Raw genomic sequence first — 18,973 nt, 5'->3', positions numbered from 1 at the left:
CTATTAAACTCAGATTTTATTCATAGTAAGTCACAAAATGTTGAATTTGTCATTTTATATTTGATGGCAACAACAAATCTTCACCATCAAAAAGAGGAAATTGCACAGCATCAGTTTTCTTTCTTCTCTTTTTTTTTCATGTGGAGATTTGTGGAGACGTCTGGTAAAAATTTAATCTCTTACAAAATACTTGGTGCTTTTTGTGTTAATGTTACTTTTTGATACCTTTACGTTTTTCTATCAGTTAAACCAGCCAGCTGCTTTAGGGGAGATAGATTTGGCTTTCTTGAGACAGAGCTGCATTAGCGTGTTAGCGCTATTTATGCTGAAAGTTGGTGGCTTTGCTTGACTCATATTTACTGGAAATCTATGAGAGTGGAACCAATCCTGTTGAGGGTTGGGTAGCACTGTGTACTGTGTACAATACATCAGATTATTGAAAATAAAGGTTCTACAGTCTTCCAAAATCACAATGGAGAAAACTTAAAAAATACATTGTCAACATTTACTTAATTAAATTTTTGTTAAATATTTTTTTAAAAGGCAACAATTGTGTCCGTATACATCTGCGAACTAAGGAGACCAGCTCCTGGACTTTGGAGATTTTTTCCTGTTCTTGTCTGATATAGGATTCTAGCTTCTTTGTTGTATTTTCTATGTATTTTAACCAGTTTTCAGCTGGTAGTTCAGCCAGACCCCATGCTGTTCTAATATGTGGTGGTATGTGGTTTAGCAATGTCTTGCTGAAATGTGCAAGGTCTTACTTTAAATACCTCGTCTGGATATGCGCAGAAGATTTGTTTTTGTTTGCAGCGTGGTCAACCGCTGCCTCTCTAACATGCTCTTTTTACCCAGTCATGTTACTGACCTGTTGCTAACAGCAACAGTTACTCTTTTGATGCACCACCCTGAACTGCTTGAAATTTGTTGCTGCCATCAAATTTATTTTGCTCTATTGTGAATGGATTTAGGAGGTTTGCAAATCATTGCAGTGTTTTTATTCACACTTTACATTTTTGGAATTGGAGATTGTGCCTTAAAAATGGGAGAAAATAATGCGCAGTGTCTGTTTCTTCAGGACTTTTCTAGTTTTAACAGACTTTCTCCTGAATGTGCACCTTAAATCGCGTAATGTGCAAATATGTATCTTAGGACAATTTCTAAATAGTTTAATGTGTATAGACAAAAACATTTAAATTGAAACTTAAATCTGTCTCCAAACTGGTTTTAACATCACTGAAACAAACGTCACTGATGTAATCCAATAACATTCGGACCAGAAGAGTCTGTTATACATGCCCGTTTTAATAATCTGATAGAAAACATTTGCTGAGCACAACATACACCGTTTTACAGTATACTGTGAAGAAAACACTGAAAAAATACATTTGAAACAATGGTATAAATTTCAGCAAATATTCTTATAGCTGTACAATGACCTGTCACCGTACACATTATGCTGCAGTAAATATCCAGCCTTCGCCAGGAACAAAAGGACTAAAAAAGCTTCTGCTGCGCCTCGTATGAAGCGCTGCTGGCTCCCACTGCACAAACACTTCTGGCTGGAATTTCAAACGAAACATACTTTTCAAATCGTCAAAACTGACCTGCATAACTTTATGCTATGGCCTCATAGCAAAATACCTTGCTATACACGGATGAACCAACAAACGAGTTCAGTCAAACTGTCATTTGACACGTGGTAGTGCATATAAATAACAAATATACAGCGAATATTATCAATTCAGTATTAACATATACAAGAAAATGTAATAAATACACTGTTACAAACAGCTTAAGGGTCAGCACAACACAGTTGGGTGCAACAGGACTGTGCAACTCTGTGACCACTTAAATACACTCTCGCATCCTCACACACACACACACACACACACACACACACACACACACACACACACACACACACACACACACACACACACACACACACGCACACGCACACACGCACACACACACACACAGGAGAAGAATGACATATCGTGAAACATGAAACCGATCTCCCCGTATTATGACCATACAACGTGGTACCTCTAAGGAAGTGTTTGGACAGATCAGCAACCAGCTGCATAACTGTCGACGTATTCAAAGTGCTGCAATGAAAAACTACAAGATTCAATTATTCCATTACTGACAGGTGTTTCTGAAACTGCGCGTTCAGCCTTGAAGTCATTCAAAGTTCAAAATGAGTCAGCCTATTCATGAGAATACTGCTAACCACAACAGGTGTGTTGTGTGAGGCAATGAAAAGGGGAATTACAGGGCGGAGACGGTTTTTCCACACTGGATGGGGCTTAAACGCAACTGGGTTATGAAATATTTTCTTTTCCACTTTAATCTTGGAAGATTGTAGTGAGAATTTAGTCTGTAACTGGCTTTAAGTGAGAGGGAATCAATCCCGCCGCCGCTCGGAAGTTTGACTTGTCACACCATTTACTCTTTGGAAATGCGATCATTCTTTTGAGGGGTGGCAGTGAATCCAACAAAGTGCTTTCCTTACAGGATCTTTGGAGTTTTGGTTTTTGTTCTACAAAAAAGAAAAAAGAAAGGTTTTTCCTCTTTTACGAAATCTAGCCTATGAGTCATTTAATTGCTTACGCAGTTACTTATTTGGATAAATCAAATTAAATTATTTGGTTTGACATGCTTGCTATGGTCTCTCCTTTAAGTTACAGATGCTGTCTTTGTCTTGGTTTAACTGTGTGTGCCACAAAGTGCAAATCGTGCTGGGAAGTCAGCTGATTTTTTTATAATATACATCCATTAGTGAAGAACAAGCTTATACTATTGCCAGAACATCAGGAAGACTGTGTGAGACAGCTATGTCCGTTTGTAGAAAATCTGACACACAGCTACATGAATGTGTTCAATAAATTATTTAAAAAAAAAAAAAAAAACTTACAAAAACACACACTTGTAAAAAAAGGCACACTACTCTTTTTAGACAAGTGTTAAAAAAACACTACTGGGTTAGAAATAACTCGCTGACCAGTAGCTGTGGTTGGACAATATAGGGTCGTATCCAATCTCGACACGATACAAAGAATCTAAATGAACATTTAAAAAAAATGTCCTGAAGTGCAAGTTTGAAATTCAGACTTGTCCCAGTACACGGATTCATACGTCCACTTCACATTCTCTGCCTGAAAGAACCCAGGTTAGGCTCTGCAGTCCAACAGTAGTCCCTTCTGTAAAGAACAGAGCCTACACTCTTCCAGCTCCCTTCCAGGGGGGCTCAAAGACAAACTACCGCAGGGTTTCCAAGCCTCGTTCGCAGGGGTGCCCCACATTCAGTCAGGACCTCTTTGCCAAGCAGCTCCCGCCAGAGCCAAATTGCAGGATTGCTCCACTGCAATAAAATGAATTCACCAAAAACGTGCTACGCTCCGAGAACACCACCGGTTAAGCTATGTTTCCTCCGGGGAGCCGTCATGTGTTGTCATTTCTGCCCCTTCCTGATCACAGGGAAGATGCTGTAATGTCACATTGTCACAACTGTCAGCCGTGTCCATCATTCCACTGTCTTCACCTTGTCCTTCCTGGTCATCCAGCGTTAGATCGAACTTGAATTTACTCGCTACAGGCCGCCCTTCCACCTCCCCGTGAGGTCCTCCTTCTCCATCACTGGTGTAGAAAGGAGGTGAGGGGCTCTGGGGGATCATGCTTTGGTACCAGTTCCTGTTGTCCTCTAGTGTATCCAGGATGTCCTGGGCATCGGGATGGACCAGGTCAGCCCACGTCTCCCACAGAGGGTGCACTATGTAATCAATGAAGCTAACCTAGAAAAGATAAACAGAGAGGATGTCAGTAAATATGAAAAATAACCACAGTTTTCAGGTTTTATTTTGAGAGCTGGATGCCTGTGTTCTCTACCTGAGTCCTCTCTACTGAAGCTGTGTGTTTGTCACACATTGGGCTGATTTCCATCCCCCTCTCCCTCTCTCTGTCTCCCTGGTGGAAGAACTCATCCATGATCCTGTCAGTCCACTGCCGGTACAGATCCAGAGGTTTGGTGGGGTTGCTCAGATCTGCACAATGAACCATGTTACGGAGAACCTGCAGGAAAAAAAATATCACCGTTTAGTATGTTTTTTTCTTTTCCTCCCTCTGTGGTAAATAGAAAAGTGTTTGCGTCTAATGTGCATACTAGTCTGCCTCTTACCTGCATCCTGTCTGTGTAGTTGTCTAGCATCAGGACACCAGAGCTGGTGACCTTCTTGGTTTCCACCATCGTTTTCAAATCCGCCAGCAGACTCATGTGTTTAGACATGTCGGTTGCCAAAACCTGGAAGACAGCAAGACATGAAAAAATCAATTTAAGAAAAACTGTGAAAACTGCTCAGATCCTGAGACGGGGCTGCTGCCTGAGACAGATGTGCAGACATTTCCTCACCATTTCTATGACCATCCTCCGGAGCGTCTGCCTCTGCTTCTTGGAGAGGTTTTGGAAGATGTCGCAATTTTCTTCCTGCAGCAGTTTGAAGCCCACGGCCAGGTGGTGATTTTCCAGCACTGACTCATCGTTGTACATCAGGGCCAGCTCAGAGTCTAAATGCAAAAGAGGACAAGAAAAGGAAATTAAACATCAAATCAAGCAAATGTTTCTCCCTTTTCTCAAAATGTAGACCAAATAAATAACTCTAGCTGACTTTTTTGATGGATGTTGAATGAAAAGGTGGACCTACTTGTATTGATTAGGAACTGGTTGGAGACTCCTGGGTGGTCCACGTCGTGAATGGCTGCTGCAAAAATGGCTGCCAAGATCTCCAGATCAGTGAAGACCGCCTGTGTTTGAAGAGAAGGAAGTAAAGTAAAAATAAATTAGCAAATTGCTTACCATACAAGGCAAGGTATTAGTTTGAAAAACCAATCCTTCCATGTGTCACCATCTGTGGTATGCTCTTTCTATTGTTGCTATTCATCACAACAATATAAACAGTTCAAGTGAAAGGTGTTTTCTGGGTTGTGACACGCTTCCACGTTTTAAAGGGCAAACTCTGAACACTTAGAAGTACTGAAAGCGAGTGAGGTAAGACAGATTTTACACGACTTACATCTAATGCAGGGGTGGACAGGAGGATGTGTGTGGACTGGGCTACGTCGGCAGCGTGGAGGTTGTTGTGGTACGCCACGTCGGAGTGATAGTGGCTCTCTAGGGTCAGCATGAACGTCACAAAGGTGTCCGTTGGAATCTTGAACGTCCTCATCAGGTCTCGCTCCTGCGTGTGACAGTGTGGATTAGAAAAACAAGACTCCTGGCTAAACGTGCTACAGGATATTATTTTCTCTACGGTCTATCCATCTAGCCACAGTTCAATTCTGAGTCATCAGATGGGTAGTCATAAACTAGGCAGGGCTCCAGACTAACAGGTGCACTGACAGTATCTGCTGCAGCAGTAATACATTTTAAGTTATCTTTTGGCCTCGAAAGAAAGGGGTGCAGCATTTTTCTAGACCAAGTGAAAAAAACAAAAACAAAACATGTGCAGCCAAACTGATTACAGTCTGGAGCTAGCTAACAGAGCATGATGTACACACTGACACGGCTTGTGTGTGTGTTTGTTTGAATGGCTTCACAGTTTTCATGAGCTCTTTCCCGATTAAAGGATGGAAGCTGACGCGGAAAACAAACCTGGAAGATGGTGTACATGACGCATGTGAGAGGTCGATTGTGAGAATGCTCAGCCACTTTGAAAATATTCAGGCCCCATCTGTTGATGTGTTCCAGGTCCTGTTAGAGAGGACACAAATTTAAGTGTTTGAGCACGTGAGACACCAGATATCACGCAAGTTTAAGTTTCTCCAGTCTGTCTGTCACTTACCTTTGACAACAATTCCTCCTGGTCCGTCTTGACCCCAAAACGATTTCCAGTACCTCCCGAGATACTTGATGTATGGCTGACTTTTCTCACCCCACTGATCTGTGTCATCATCCCACCGTGTTGCTGCTGCTGTTGCTGCTGCTGCTGGCCCTGCCTCCTCTTTCTTTCCCTCGGCTTTGGAACTGGACACGGAAGCTCCAACTCATTCTGCTTGTCTGGAGAAAATAGAATTAACATTAAAAAAGGTGGTTTTCAAGACAAAAAAGCTGCAATGGCTGCTATTAAATTAGCAATCAATCCCTCAATGCCTGTCTTCTGCAATAAAAATACACTAGTAACAAAAGCAGGAAAGGCAAAAAAAATAAATGTGTAAAATAGCTGAATACACTGATGAGATGCAAATGTTTTATGAGACAAAGGCTCAGGCTGTGCTAATGAGTTGTTATGATGATCAGAGAAACATGGCAGTATTCCAGGCATTCTGTGAATCTGAGCCATGTGTTGGTAACAACTCAGAGAATCATGGAAAGATGGTTCACGTTAAGCCGAAATGTTTAGGGGAGGGACTTGGAAGTATGCGGGTTCAGTCGGTGCATGTGACTCATGTATTAGCTGAGTGACATTTCTCACTGTGTGTGAGCGTGAGACTCCCTCAGTCTGTACGTGTGCACTGCACACACAGCCGCAGAGCGAGAAAAAAACCCATCTCAGCTGCGTCCTCCACAAAGCACAGGAAAATCATCTCCCTACACCTGACAGGTGCTAGCTGCAATGCAGATAAAACCGCAAAGCTTCAAAGATAAACTGAGCTGAGCTTTCATGTTCGTCTCTATCACCGCGCCACTTCTATTGTTAGCACAAGAGGTAGCTTTTTCTTTTCCTCTTTCCACCATGCATCCAGCATCTTGTCTTTTTTCTGTCATTTTTTTATGTTTTGCTGCTCCGAGGCAGGAAAATAGACACGTGTTCACTAACAAGAGCCACAACATTAGTCTGCAGTGAGCCCTTATAAGCTGGGAGTCTGGCTGTATGTATGCTGGTGGTGAGCTAGATGGGAGGGTAGAAAAACCTGAGGGGCAGAGTGGTTTGCAGGGCTGGCGAGCTGGCTGGCCATTAGACACGAAATGCCGCCAGGCTTTTTTTTTTTTAAAGACAAGCAACCACTGCTGTCCCACTGATGAATAATGCAGCATCTCTCTGAACCTGATGGCACTGTAAGCACACAAACACCCTCTCTCTCTCCGACTCACTGCTCCTAATCTCTCCAGAGGGAAGTCTTCCCTGAGTACAAAGCCCTCCCTCCTCCCTTCACATATCTCTGCAGTCGGAGCGAGGGGACCCTGTCTCCCTTCCAGACCAGATCAGACTGGTGTAAGAACAGCGTTGCAGAGGAACTGTGAGTTTCCCCACTGCTTGGCACATGCTTTGGGTAACCTCGCAACCTCTGTGACATTCCTGAAGGATGCTGGCTCACTGAAGTCATACATACAGCACATTTTGCAATGGCGCAATGTATACTTCAGGAGGTGTGTGGTAAACATGTGCTGCAGTGCTCACCTAGGAAGGTGCTGGAGATGTACTCTGACACTTGGTTGCCTGATCGGCTCATCTCAGACAGGTGGCTTAGCTCCCGGTTCAGCATCCTCTTGAACTGGAAGCAAAGAGATAAAATGTTAAGGAGGTAATGTGATTTATACGCAGAAACACATCCAGCAAATGAGTCTGACTGCTGTTTCTAAGCAGCGGAATAAACCCTTTCCTGTTATTTTCCACTGGAACATGTCCCATGGGACCATGTTCTCTGGATTTAATGAGCCATATTAGGTTTGTGTATTCTTCCCCAGTCTCCTTACCCAGACTGCTTCGTGTTTCAACACAAATATAAACTATGCGTGCTGTGCATAGTTTATATTTCCTTTATGCAAATTTTACAGATAAGCAAAAGATGCCTGTTTTCTCAACACATGCAACCACTGAGCAAGATTAAAAACATGTCGTAATGCATTCAAAGAGAAATTGGGCTCTTCACCAGCAACAGAAAACAGACATGAATGTAGAATATGCACAGAAACAGTCCGATTAATGGAAAACCTCCTCTGGGACACACCTTAATGTATCCCCAGGACACAGAGAACAGGTAGTTGGCCTCAGGCATGGTGCTGAGCAGTGCTGAGCCCCCCAGCAGAAGCAGTAAGTGCTCCTCTCTGAGTGGACCCCCAAGGGTTAGCTCAGCCCTACAGCCTGAAGCTCAAGGCGTCACCAAATCACCGCCTTGCAGCGGCTGACTACGGTAAAAACGCCCCAGCCGAAGTCTCTGGAGAGGGGCTGTGGCGGAGCCCTACATTCCCAGCCAAACGCGCCTCCTCCTAGCTTCCTCCATTGTTATCAAGGATCGCGAGCCACTGTCGTGAGTGATGGAATCCCCCTGGATGCGATCAATATTTCCTTTCCTCTGGCTGTCGCTGCCTCTGTCCCTTTCTTCAAACCTCCATCTCCTTCTGCCACCATCCAAAAATCATACAGGAGAAAATCCAGCCTTTCCAAGCCCAGATTTGGCAAGTCAAGAAAAAAAGGCAGTCTTCACGGCAGAAGGAGGAAAGAAAGAGAGGGACTGAAAAAGGCAGAGAGGAGGAGGAGGAGATGGGGGTGCGTTATAGCTGTAGAGTTCCCTGTGGCACAAATTGCTGGAGCCTCTCTCTCACTTTCTCTGTCTCTCTCTTTGCCTCCCACCCTCGCTAAAAACTGATGCTCATGTACAGCACTGCAGAAAATGAGAGCTTGGAGGATCCCCCACATCTTCCTCCCTATTTCTAGCTATTTCTCTCTCACTCCTGTGTTCTGTGAAACCCCCCTCCCACTGCTGTCTCCCTTCTCTACTTAAAATGCTCCCCCTGCACAGTAATGCAGAACAGATGCAAAGCATACTGCGCAACGTGAGACTTCAAAGCACCAGAGCGTTTATCACACGGATGATGAGACACAGACACAAACTCAGACACAGAACTAAACATATTTTAAAAACAGAAAATGGGGATGTGCAAATAGTTCAGTCCATAATCGTGATGTTTTGCTGTATCAAGCAGACGACAGAGTTTTCAGTCTGCCATCGGTGTACCACCATCTGCATGGCAACCCGAATGCCATGGCAACAGAATCACATGGTCCTGTTCTCATGGTGGTCCCTACTTTAAAAACACAGCACTGCATCGTAAACATAAACAAACCTATCACAAAAACCGCAGCAGCGACGCTCCAGATAGGCATTTTTAAAAAACCCATAGCTTCTGTGCAAAAGGAGATCGATTTTTATCTCTCATGCAAAATGTTCTTTTCGATTTGAATAAGCATATGCAAACATCACACGCCAAACTTGATTATGAAAACTATGTAGTAATGGTGTGTGCAATAAAGGCCATTTCCATAGAAAGTAATTGGGTTTTCCTTTTTTTATAACTCTGTATTCTAACACCGGAAAGAAAATAGAAAACCTGTCATTGTGGTTTCTGCCAGATCTTATATTCTCTCTTATAATGAGTTCTTTTTGCTTCATACTGAACCAGACTCTCTGATCTCAACAGCTGTCTAATAGCTGTCAACCAGACAGCTAACATCTAGTTGACTGTGGAACTTGAATACCACTTTCAAAGCATTGGCTGCACTAAAAACCCAGAAAGATCAAAGAAGCTGGAATCAGTTGGCTTTAGTCTGCTCAAAGAGAGCTTGTAATTGATTCTTTAATGCAGCACAGTGTGGATTTGAGTGACCTCTAGGAAGTGAATTACGCACACAGCTGTATGTCAGTCACCCGGGGTTGTGTAGTTCAGCTGAAACACATCACACACACACACGGCACGATGACAAGACTGCAAGTGTTCTCAGTAACCCAGATTACTCAATGCATGGCGCTAACTCATACATCCTTTTACGTTAGCAAATGATTCTCAGTTTCAGAACAAACTGAGGAAACTGAGAGAAGTTGCGCAAACTCTGACAAAAAAGCAATTTGCTCTCACACAATCATGAGCTGTTGTTTAATAAAGTTTAAATATTTAATGCATAATATAACTGTGTCAAAAAAAACCCAAAAAGCTACTGAAACAACATGCTACAAAAAGTAAAGACCAACATATTTTCAAATATGCAATCATAGAAGGAAAAAAACAATTCAGGAACATTTTGAGTGTAATTACTGACGAGCAAATTTATTTTTTTTATTTGAAACTAGATGTCACTTCAAATCCAGCAATTTATTCTTGAATAAAACACCATCTCCACATGGCACGCTACACTCCTACAACACAAAGTAAGCCTCTATAAAGCTAACTCACCTTTTTCCAACTCGCAAGCATCTCAAAGTTTATCTTCTGCTTTTCAGAGCAGCATAGTCCCATTGTCACTCAACGAAAAAACAAACACAGCACAAAGAAATCCTGTAAAGGTCCAAGTACTTTAACTCGTCTCAGCGTATCTGTGAGCCAGCCGTCTTCCTCTCTCTATTCTCTTTTCTCAACTGGCGTCAGGCAGGAAACTTATAGCAATAAAGCTGACTTAACTGACTGGCCTACAAAGTCTAACAGGAGATTGATGGCTCCTCCCTCCCATACAGGCCTGAGCGTGTGTCTCCACCTACTTCCCTTTTTTTTTTTGCTATAGTAATTCCCTGAGATCATTTACTGGCAGACATCCTTCTTCCTGTAGCCTCAGGCACCAAACTACTAACATACCTGAGCTCATCACAGAAAAGTCCCAGATAACAAGTTTAGGGGTCACGCTAAAGTTCCTGCTATATTAACTGACAAGAGAAATAAAGAAAAAGGAAAAACATAAAACGTAAAGAAATGGGATTTCTCAGGAACAATGTGACCTCATAATGCAACACCATTGCACTGCAATCGAACAAACCCCAGAGTGAGCACACGCCGCCTCTGTCGCATGCATGCGGCTGTTTCGAGTGTCAACACCAAATGAATGATGTCAAATTTACACTGTTTAGTAACACAAGGACAACACATTTCCTCGAAGGCGTTGATCAGAAACAGGTAAGAACAGGGTTACAGTAGAAACATGTTTTCCATTCGCACTCCTTGTGCTGTCTTATTTTCCAAGATGAAGATCAGATGAAGAACAGAAGATTACAGAGGTAAAACTTTTTTTTTTAAAAATTACGATTAAGCACCATAATCACCGCTGGAGCTCGTGTGATCTCCTCACCACCCTTTCAGTCAAATGGAAGCGCAGCACTATAATTTAATGTCCATTACGCCTGGTACAGCTACAGACCCACCGCTGCATCTGTTTCAATAATTTTGTCATTCTTTCCCCAGTGAAGACGGCGGGTGCTTCAAAGCTGAAGTGACCACACATGAGTTAAAGTTTCCTACTCGCTTGTGTTCTCCTCGAGGGGCTTGCCTGCACGCTACCCGCAAAAGCGCTAAACTCCTTTAACTGCATTCAGATGGCAGTGTTTGTCCAAGGCCGTCACCAGCATCGGTGTGGAAGTGTGGCGAGGTTAATGATAGTGAGGGGCAGGGAAGTAGCTCCCCGCTCTGAGGTCACAGCAACCAGGCTGGCGGTCAGCAGAGTGTGTGGTCTTGTAGCCCCGGATACACCTGTGCCCTTGGAAACTGAAAACGGAGACACCCCGGGTTTGATTGTGGCTTCAATTACATCTAGTGGTGAAGAAAAAAAGAAAACCTGACTCTTTGTCAAAACTTGCGTCAAACGCCCACAAAAACTGGGCCGATGGTGTAACAGTATCACTGGACTTGACTCCCAATTTTGCAATAAGAGCTCGATGGACCAATAAACAGCTTCTTTCTATCCCTGTACAATTGCACAACAATGTAGCACACTGTTGAAACTTAACTGTAACATCATAAAGCTGTTGCCCACTACACTTTTAAAAGATCAGCATTGGTCAACATTGGCACTGGCTCGTGTTGTTAGGAATCTGTACCTGGTTTGCCTGAACAAGTTGCTACGCTGCTACGGCCTAGAGGGCCTTTTCTCATTGTCTTGACAGTCCCGGGGATGTAGCTGTCTGTTAGGACTCAACCCCTATTGTCATCGAGTAACAAGTGAGCAGAGGAGAGGAGGCACAGGAAATACAGAGACAGGAAGCTGGTGTCACGGTCAGAGTCACCCATCATGGTCTCACAACACCCCCTCCCCATCCCAATCCTCCCTCAGACCAAAGCTTAGAGCACAGACGGAAATGGACACCAACACCCTGGGTGTTTATAATCTGATGTCGCCGTACAGTCTCCGCTGCCTGAGCAGTAATGTGCCGCATACAGTAAATTTTGAAGTGAAATACGCACAAAGAAAAAAACAGGCTCATGTGCATCAAAGCAAAGGGAAGTAATTAGTTCAAAAATGCTGGTTTAAAAACCACAGTGTGTTTAAATTCAGTAAAACCAAACTGGAAGACTGGCACCTTTAAATGCTTAAAACAACATGCTGCTAAGACCACCGATGAGAACAGACATTTTCTCACCCTTTGGTTACATTTTTTGGGCAGTTATATTAACTATAAACTGAGTTTTACCATTTAATAACTTTCCAGGCAGCGTGAGACACAAGTACAGCTTTTAAACACGCTAAACTAAATGGTTTGGCCCCTTGTAAAGAAGATGCAGTTATAAAATTATCCTGGCATTATTCTATAATAATGGAACATATAGCAGATCTGGTTTTGCCTCTTCCGCAGCAAGCAGAAGAATAAGTTCAGTACTTTCAAACCAGCCTTAAGCAATAAGGGCCCTGCTAAATGAACTCACACAGAGCTACATCTTAGAAACGAGCCAATATCAACACAGCACTAAAATGAATGAAAAAAGCATTTGGTAATGTTTTAATCAGCCCAACCTAGTAGTATAGCAAGCTGTGTGTCTCGGGCAGTTTGATTAAGGTAAGGATATACAAGCAGGACAGCCCTTTCCCTGGAATTCAGGCAATAATGGTGCTCAGATGCAACAGGTAGTTTGCTAAAGTTGTTATGCAGCGAAGCAAACATTAACTTTTTTTTCTCCTTTTTTATCAAGAGATCTATAAAATGATGATGCGTGCTGATATGCTACCACAGAACAGCTGTTGCTTTGCAAATGCGTCAATGTGGCTAAAAGTATTTTACATTTTCCGTAGACTGTGCAAATGCATAACCACACAGAAACAAAGAGCAATTATACACAGATATATGCAGACTGGCAGGTCATCACAGGCCAGTCAAGCCATCATCACAAGTATCATGCCTTCAGTGAGCACGTTACAGAATATGTACCGTGATGGTAATAATTATAATTTTGCATTGCATAGTATGAGATATAGGTTACAATTATAATGTTTAACTTAAATCTTTTTTAATTATGGTTTTGCACACTCTAATGATTGTTATTTCAGTGGGTAAAAAGAGATGTTGGCAAAATGAAGCATGCATGCAAGAGTTTGCTGTGCAATATGATTCTAGATGAAAGCACAGCACAATGTGCATGATAGCTTTTCACACTAATGAACTAATGGTTCTTTTGTGACTTGATAAAATCATCTTAATAACCTACTGTGCCCATGATCAAATACCCAAATAGATTTTTACCCCTGAAGTTAATTATCAAAAATGTGAATGTTTGTAGTGTTTTCAGGTATTTCATCCAGGAGGAGAGGCTAATAGCTTTTTATAAAACCACGGTAATCGATAAATACATGTAGACAGTCCCAGGTAACTTCACACATGCGTTGTTGTCACATTTACATATATTAACATATGGCCCAGATTGTCTTACCTTGTTGGAGGCCATGTCACTGACAGACCGGTAGGTCTGGATGGTCTCCAACTGGTCCAGACACCAGTCCAGCTCCTCCATGGTTTCCATAGCCAGTTTCTGGTAGGACTCATCTGCCAAGAGACACATGGACATGTAATCAGGTCTGAGAGGATCCATGTCCATACTTGATCCTCCAGACACCATGCGTGGCGGTCCAAGTGTCCCAGAGTGGCTTGATCGTAAGGGGCACTGACATGCAGAACCTCCGGAAGACGCAGAGGAAGATGAGGAGGTGTGTACGCAGAGCTCCTTCATCTTGTTCCGCTCCACCACCTCCGAAAGTTCAGGGGAGTTGTTTTCTCAAACAAACAGTGGTTATGGTCACCGTTTGCCGACTCGCTCTGTCTTTCTGTCTCTCTGTAGCCTTATTCTCTGCGTACCCCCTCTTTCCCTCCCTCTTGTGCGTGCTGCAAACCCCCTCCCATTTCGTCTGGTTCCCCCACCCTTGCTCAACTTCTCCCTCTCTCTCATTAAATTATCCCCCTCTCAGTTCCACTCGTTTGAAGAAGTAGCTTGCAGACTAGGCAGTTTGCTGCCTCCTGCTGTTGGTGTGTCTGTGACCCCTGCCCATTTAAATGAATAGAAATGGTGTATACATGCATTTAGAGTAAAAAAAACCACAAAAACCCTAACTGCTTTTGGTGCAGGAGACACAATCATTTTAGCTTTTATTCCTGTCACTGGGATTACATCCAAACAAATGCATCTCTGTGAAATTTCATTAGAACTTTATAGACAATAGGAGCAGGAGGACTTCGTCACTACTGCAAAGACAACTCATTTCCAACGACTTCCTTTCTGACATGCAGACCACTTCAAGGAACCCTGGTGAACTGCATCTACAGCAGCTCACGGCACACCACCATGCTTCACAAACTGGTTCTCTCCTCTCTGAACCTCTCTGAGGGAGGAAAAAAAATTATATCAAACATCAAACTTGTGTTTGCATAAGCAACACGAGAGGCAAATTTTGACTCCCTGAATTGGGGGGAGTCCAGGCTAGGGCCACACTGTGAGCCAAAGAAACCAAAGCACTTCCTCTTTGGCTATGAACTCCCAGAAAACATGGAGTGGAATTAATGAATGGTGGAGTGACTGCTGAAGGCAATCATAGCTGTCGTTTGATGAAATAACTCTGTCGTTAGCAGCTATGACTCACATGTGGTAGGTGCACAGTGTTTAGAAGGAAAAGAGTGGTTTACAAGAAAATCACTGGGAAGCTCAAACATGAGGAAACATATTAAAAAGTATCACTGCTCAATATGCCAATGTTTCAACATATTTCTAGCTGGAGGGAGCGAACGCTAAACATCTGGATCTCCCCACCTTCCTTTTCTATGGAAAAGACTGATCTCTACTTCATAGCACTTCACACATGGAAGAAATTTACCCCATATGCTCAGCACAACAGGACAGCCAGCGTGCTGCTCCCCAATTTACGTCAATATAGTGGATCAAAGCACTTCAAAGCACAGTGATGGCATACAGATTTTGAACCACCAGTGCTGAACAAAGAACTTCAATGCAACCCCAGACAATGTAGCACAGTTAAAGGAAATAGTTCACCTTTGAAAGTAATCAGAACAACACCCGGGATTCTTTTGAATCACAGAAAAGTGAACTTTCAGCTGTTTAAGTTCACTCAAGGAAACTCATGCCACTGGCTCCTCATATTACACAACTGCTACCACTTGTGTCATTTTTCGGGTTAGACTAATTTTTATTTCCTTGAGTTCCTGGTTGGCTGATTCAAAGAAACTTTGGCTTCGATACGACGCATAACTGGATGCCAAGTTTTGCGGACCAGCCTATTCACAGACTCCACTGGCACGCAAGCCATGCAAAAGTCACTGACACAGAGCAGAGGTATAACATCAAAGCAGCTCATGCACAAGGCAGTGAGCTGTTGAATCTTGGTATACATCAGCGTGTGGCTGTCTTGGTCCATAGGGGCAGTAGACGTTGCCAAGAAGGTGTCACCACATCCTGCCCTCATTCCCTTAGAAGAGGGCGCATGCATATGCAGACATTTTAGCTGGGCACCTTGAAACATCAAAGGACTGGCTCATCTGCAAAGTCTGTATGATTGGGATTCGAGTCATTTTGAAGCTGGCAGCTTAATCACTGACAGAGTCCAGAACATATAAGAGTGAAACACTCAGACTACTGTAGAAAAGCTTGCTGGACCTTTGGCTTTTTGGGCTAAAGCAGTGGCTGAAAAGTTACATTTTTTCAAAGTCTGGAGCCAAACTTCCCTTAGTTGGGCTGTATAACAATGACATATGAGTTGAAGTTCTAAATAAAATAAAGTTATGCACATGCACACGGTATGAGTAGAAGGAATGAACCTATCATCACCTTTGGTTGTTCATAAATACAGTGTTAAATGGGATGACATTTCACAGTGTCACCAGTCAAAGGTGGCGTGACGCACATTCAGTCTGAGAAACCTGCTTCCAGACAGAGTGTGAGGTGCTTTTCCAGCCTGTTTTTTCAGTGGATGTCTTTTTCTTTTTTTTCTTGGTGAGTTCTAATGCTTTGGCCATATGCTGGAGGCTGCAAAGAGGACAACAGACCTCAGTGTGCAGAGAGACCTCGTCTGCCTTCCCCTCTCCCCCTTTTTCCCCTCTATCTCTCCTCTGTAGGGCCACAAACCAGCTTCTGTAAGAGCCATCCACCACACTAACGAGCAGGGCTGCTCCCAAACCACCATTTCTGCCAAAACACCTTCCACTTACATCCCCCTCACACTGCACCTCTCTATGTTCTCAACCTACCCCCATAAGCTGTTTTTCCTCAGTGTCTGACTGAAGAATTGCAGTGTCTCAGCTCATACCAACAACTGCCATGGACAGACCAAACACACACTTCAGTAAAAGTAGTACAAAAACAGCAAAATGACCCTATTAGGGTACATTTGTGTATGTATCATTGGGTTAGCATTATTATTGTAAGCGACATCTGGGTAGCATTTAAATGTGACAGCTATACAGAGCAGTTTCTCATTAAGAAGCACAACACTGAAAAACTACACAATATTTTTTATTGTAAATGTTTTTTTTATTTTCTTTTGATTTCTTTTGATTTTGACTTGATTTTCACAATGGCTTTCTGCGTGAGAGTGGATTATAAGTTGGCATTTTTTATGCAGTATTTTGAGTTTTATAGCGAGGCTGACTTTAACACAGTGACTACAATGCCTTTAGTTGTGTTAATGTTCATTGTTAATTCACCAGACATTTGGAAAGTGCGGGAAAAGAAAGTTGATGGTCAACTCAAGACACCAATGGCTGACCTGTAAACAGGCCAAGGCTATCTGCATGTACGCAAACACACATTCCTCATAGTGACCTCACAACATCACAAAAGAGAAATGCACACTTTGACACAGTAACTTGCACGTATTCAGTCGTTTGTTATTGATTTTGCATTGCACGTGGGGCTAAGGCAGGATGCGGGTCAATAATTTACCGTTGTATCACCTCCAATGTACGTCAATTTGTTCAAAAGTCCGAGAGGGGCGGAAGACTTTGCAAATTCATGATTACTCTTGCAAAAGCCTTTGCTCTTCGTGTCAATCATTTGCATTATGCCATCTGCTTTGAACTCTGAACATTTTCTGATTTTAACACAAGGTAGTATATGAATAAAATGCAAAAACAGTGTTGCACATATTATACTCTCACAAATAACGTAATTTATCAGTTTTATTACATTACAAGTATATTTTCAGAATTTTAAAAATTTAATATTTTTAATTTCTATATATCATGCATGCTTTTTAGATTTTAGCCAAGCATATTTAAGTTCATCATTCTGTATTTTATTTTCTTTAAGTTTAATTACTCATTGTGTTTCAAAATAATATATTTCATCATGCTTGTGTATATATAATTTTATCCTATCTATTGTTAAAAACCCTTACGAAAAAAATTGTCATAGCCACAGAAAAATTATATTAGCATACTGTTACAAGTTACAATTCAAATCTATTGTTTCCCTTGCTGTGCTACAGGAATAAGTTGGTGTGCTATATGTGAGACAATTTTGTATAATGCTTTCCCTTTTAAGGTAGCATGAGATTTAAAGTGATATGCGGTGGACAATCAGAGACGGTCCAAGCCCCGAAACCACGCCACTCTTGGTCTTCTCACAAACAAGCCTCAGTAATTGTGTCGCTTCATAGTTTACAGCTGTGAAATAATTTCATCGCCTATGAAAACAAAAGACTTGAAAACACACATGCACATACAAACATCTCATCAAGGCCTGTTTGACGGCTCATTCACAATGCACCATGGAGCTGTGTTGGCACGGGCCAGTTAGAGGGAAGGGCCGCAGGGAGGTTTATGACTGTGCTGACGTCAATGACATAATTCAAATACTTAACCAGGCTGCACGCTTCCAGCCCTCCGGATCCTCTCCCCTGGCTGTGAGCCTGGAAAACCTGAAATGGAATCTTGCTGTGGAGCAGAGTAACTGCTGCACACAAGAGTGAAGCAGACTGACCAGACTGAAAATGACAGGTCAGTTCTTCTGGCTCAGTTTGTGGTGTACTGTCTGATTGTGTGTCCATTCACTGAGTAACGTTTTGCTAATAGGAGGAAATAAATTACATCATATTGATAACAAACATTAGAAATTAAGTTCAACACCATTCCCCAAAAAGTTGTGACAGGTGTTAATAAAAACAGAATGCAACTATATGCAATTCTTTTGAACCCTATAATTAATTGGAAATAGTATGAAGACAGCATTTAGAGATTCTGCAAGTTTTGAAAAATATATTAAAAAACATATGCTCATTTTGAATTTGTTGCAATAAAACATTTCAAAGGTTTTTGGAAATCCTTTGAGAGGGAAAAATTTGGCTGGAAAAATGTGTTGCTGGCATCAACATCGAAATGAACAAACATTTGATATGGTGATATGAATGTTGTTTAAATGACTTGCAAATCACTGTATAAAGTTTTCATTTGCATTTTGCACTGTGCTCAAACCTCTTTGGGAAACAGGTTTGCATGACTCAATCCAATAGCCCATTAGCTAATCTGCCTCCTTAGTCACCAAAGCACCTTTTCAGGACTTGCAGTTGGATTTCCAGGTAGAGGACAATGGATATTGCTTCACATCATCATTACCAGTGCTCCAGAAATGGCAGATGAATACTTTTTTGAAAAAGTATTTGGGGTTTCGGAAATTAAACCCTTTATTTACTTTCCACATGCATGCAACCCAAATCTCTTTAAACATGATTGGTTAACAAAATACAGACTACAAGCAGTCTGCAAACACAACCCAGGAAGCGTCCTG

General features: G+C 42.3%; 1 protein-coding gene across 1 annotated transcript in view; it reads right to left on the bottom strand.

Moving 5' to 3' along the window:
* Positions 1 to 1,290: 1,290 nt before the first annotated feature.
* Positions 1,291 to 18,973, bottom strand: part of LOC146613798 (3',5'-cyclic-AMP phosphodiesterase 4B-like) — a 42,462-nt gene continuing 24,779 nt past the window's right edge. The window contains exons 9-18 of the mRNA XM_085378735.1: positions 13,619 to 13,731; positions 7,398 to 7,491; positions 5,841 to 6,055; positions 5,651 to 5,749; positions 5,073 to 5,237; positions 4,704 to 4,803; positions 4,412 to 4,566; positions 4,181 to 4,303; positions 3,892 to 4,074; positions 1,291 to 3,797 (exon numbers count right to left, since the gene is read on the bottom strand). Coding sequence (XP_085234861.1) covers positions 3,426 to 3,797; positions 3,892 to 4,074; positions 4,181 to 4,303; positions 4,412 to 4,566; positions 4,704 to 4,803; positions 5,073 to 5,237; positions 5,651 to 5,749; positions 5,841 to 6,055; positions 7,398 to 7,491; positions 13,619 to 13,731 — 1,619 coding nt within the window. The 3' untranslated portion in view covers positions 1,291 to 3,425. The remainder of the gene's footprint in view (positions 3,798 to 3,891; positions 4,075 to 4,180; positions 4,304 to 4,411; positions 4,567 to 4,703; positions 4,804 to 5,072; positions 5,238 to 5,650; positions 5,750 to 5,840; positions 6,056 to 7,397; positions 7,492 to 13,618; positions 13,732 to 18,973) is intronic.

This window comes from Diplotaxodon limnothrissa, linkage group LG18 (assembly GCF_057381915.1).
Source record: "Diplotaxodon limnothrissa isolate DT_005_m linkage group LG18, D_limnothrissa_male_GT1.1, whole genome shotgun sequence".
NCBI classification, from domain to species: Eukaryota; Metazoa; Chordata; class Actinopteri; order Cichliformes; family Cichlidae; genus Diplotaxodon; species Diplotaxodon limnothrissa.
The sequence above is the reverse complement of the archived record's forward strand: the minus strand, read 5'-3'. Positions and strand labels throughout refer to the sequence as shown.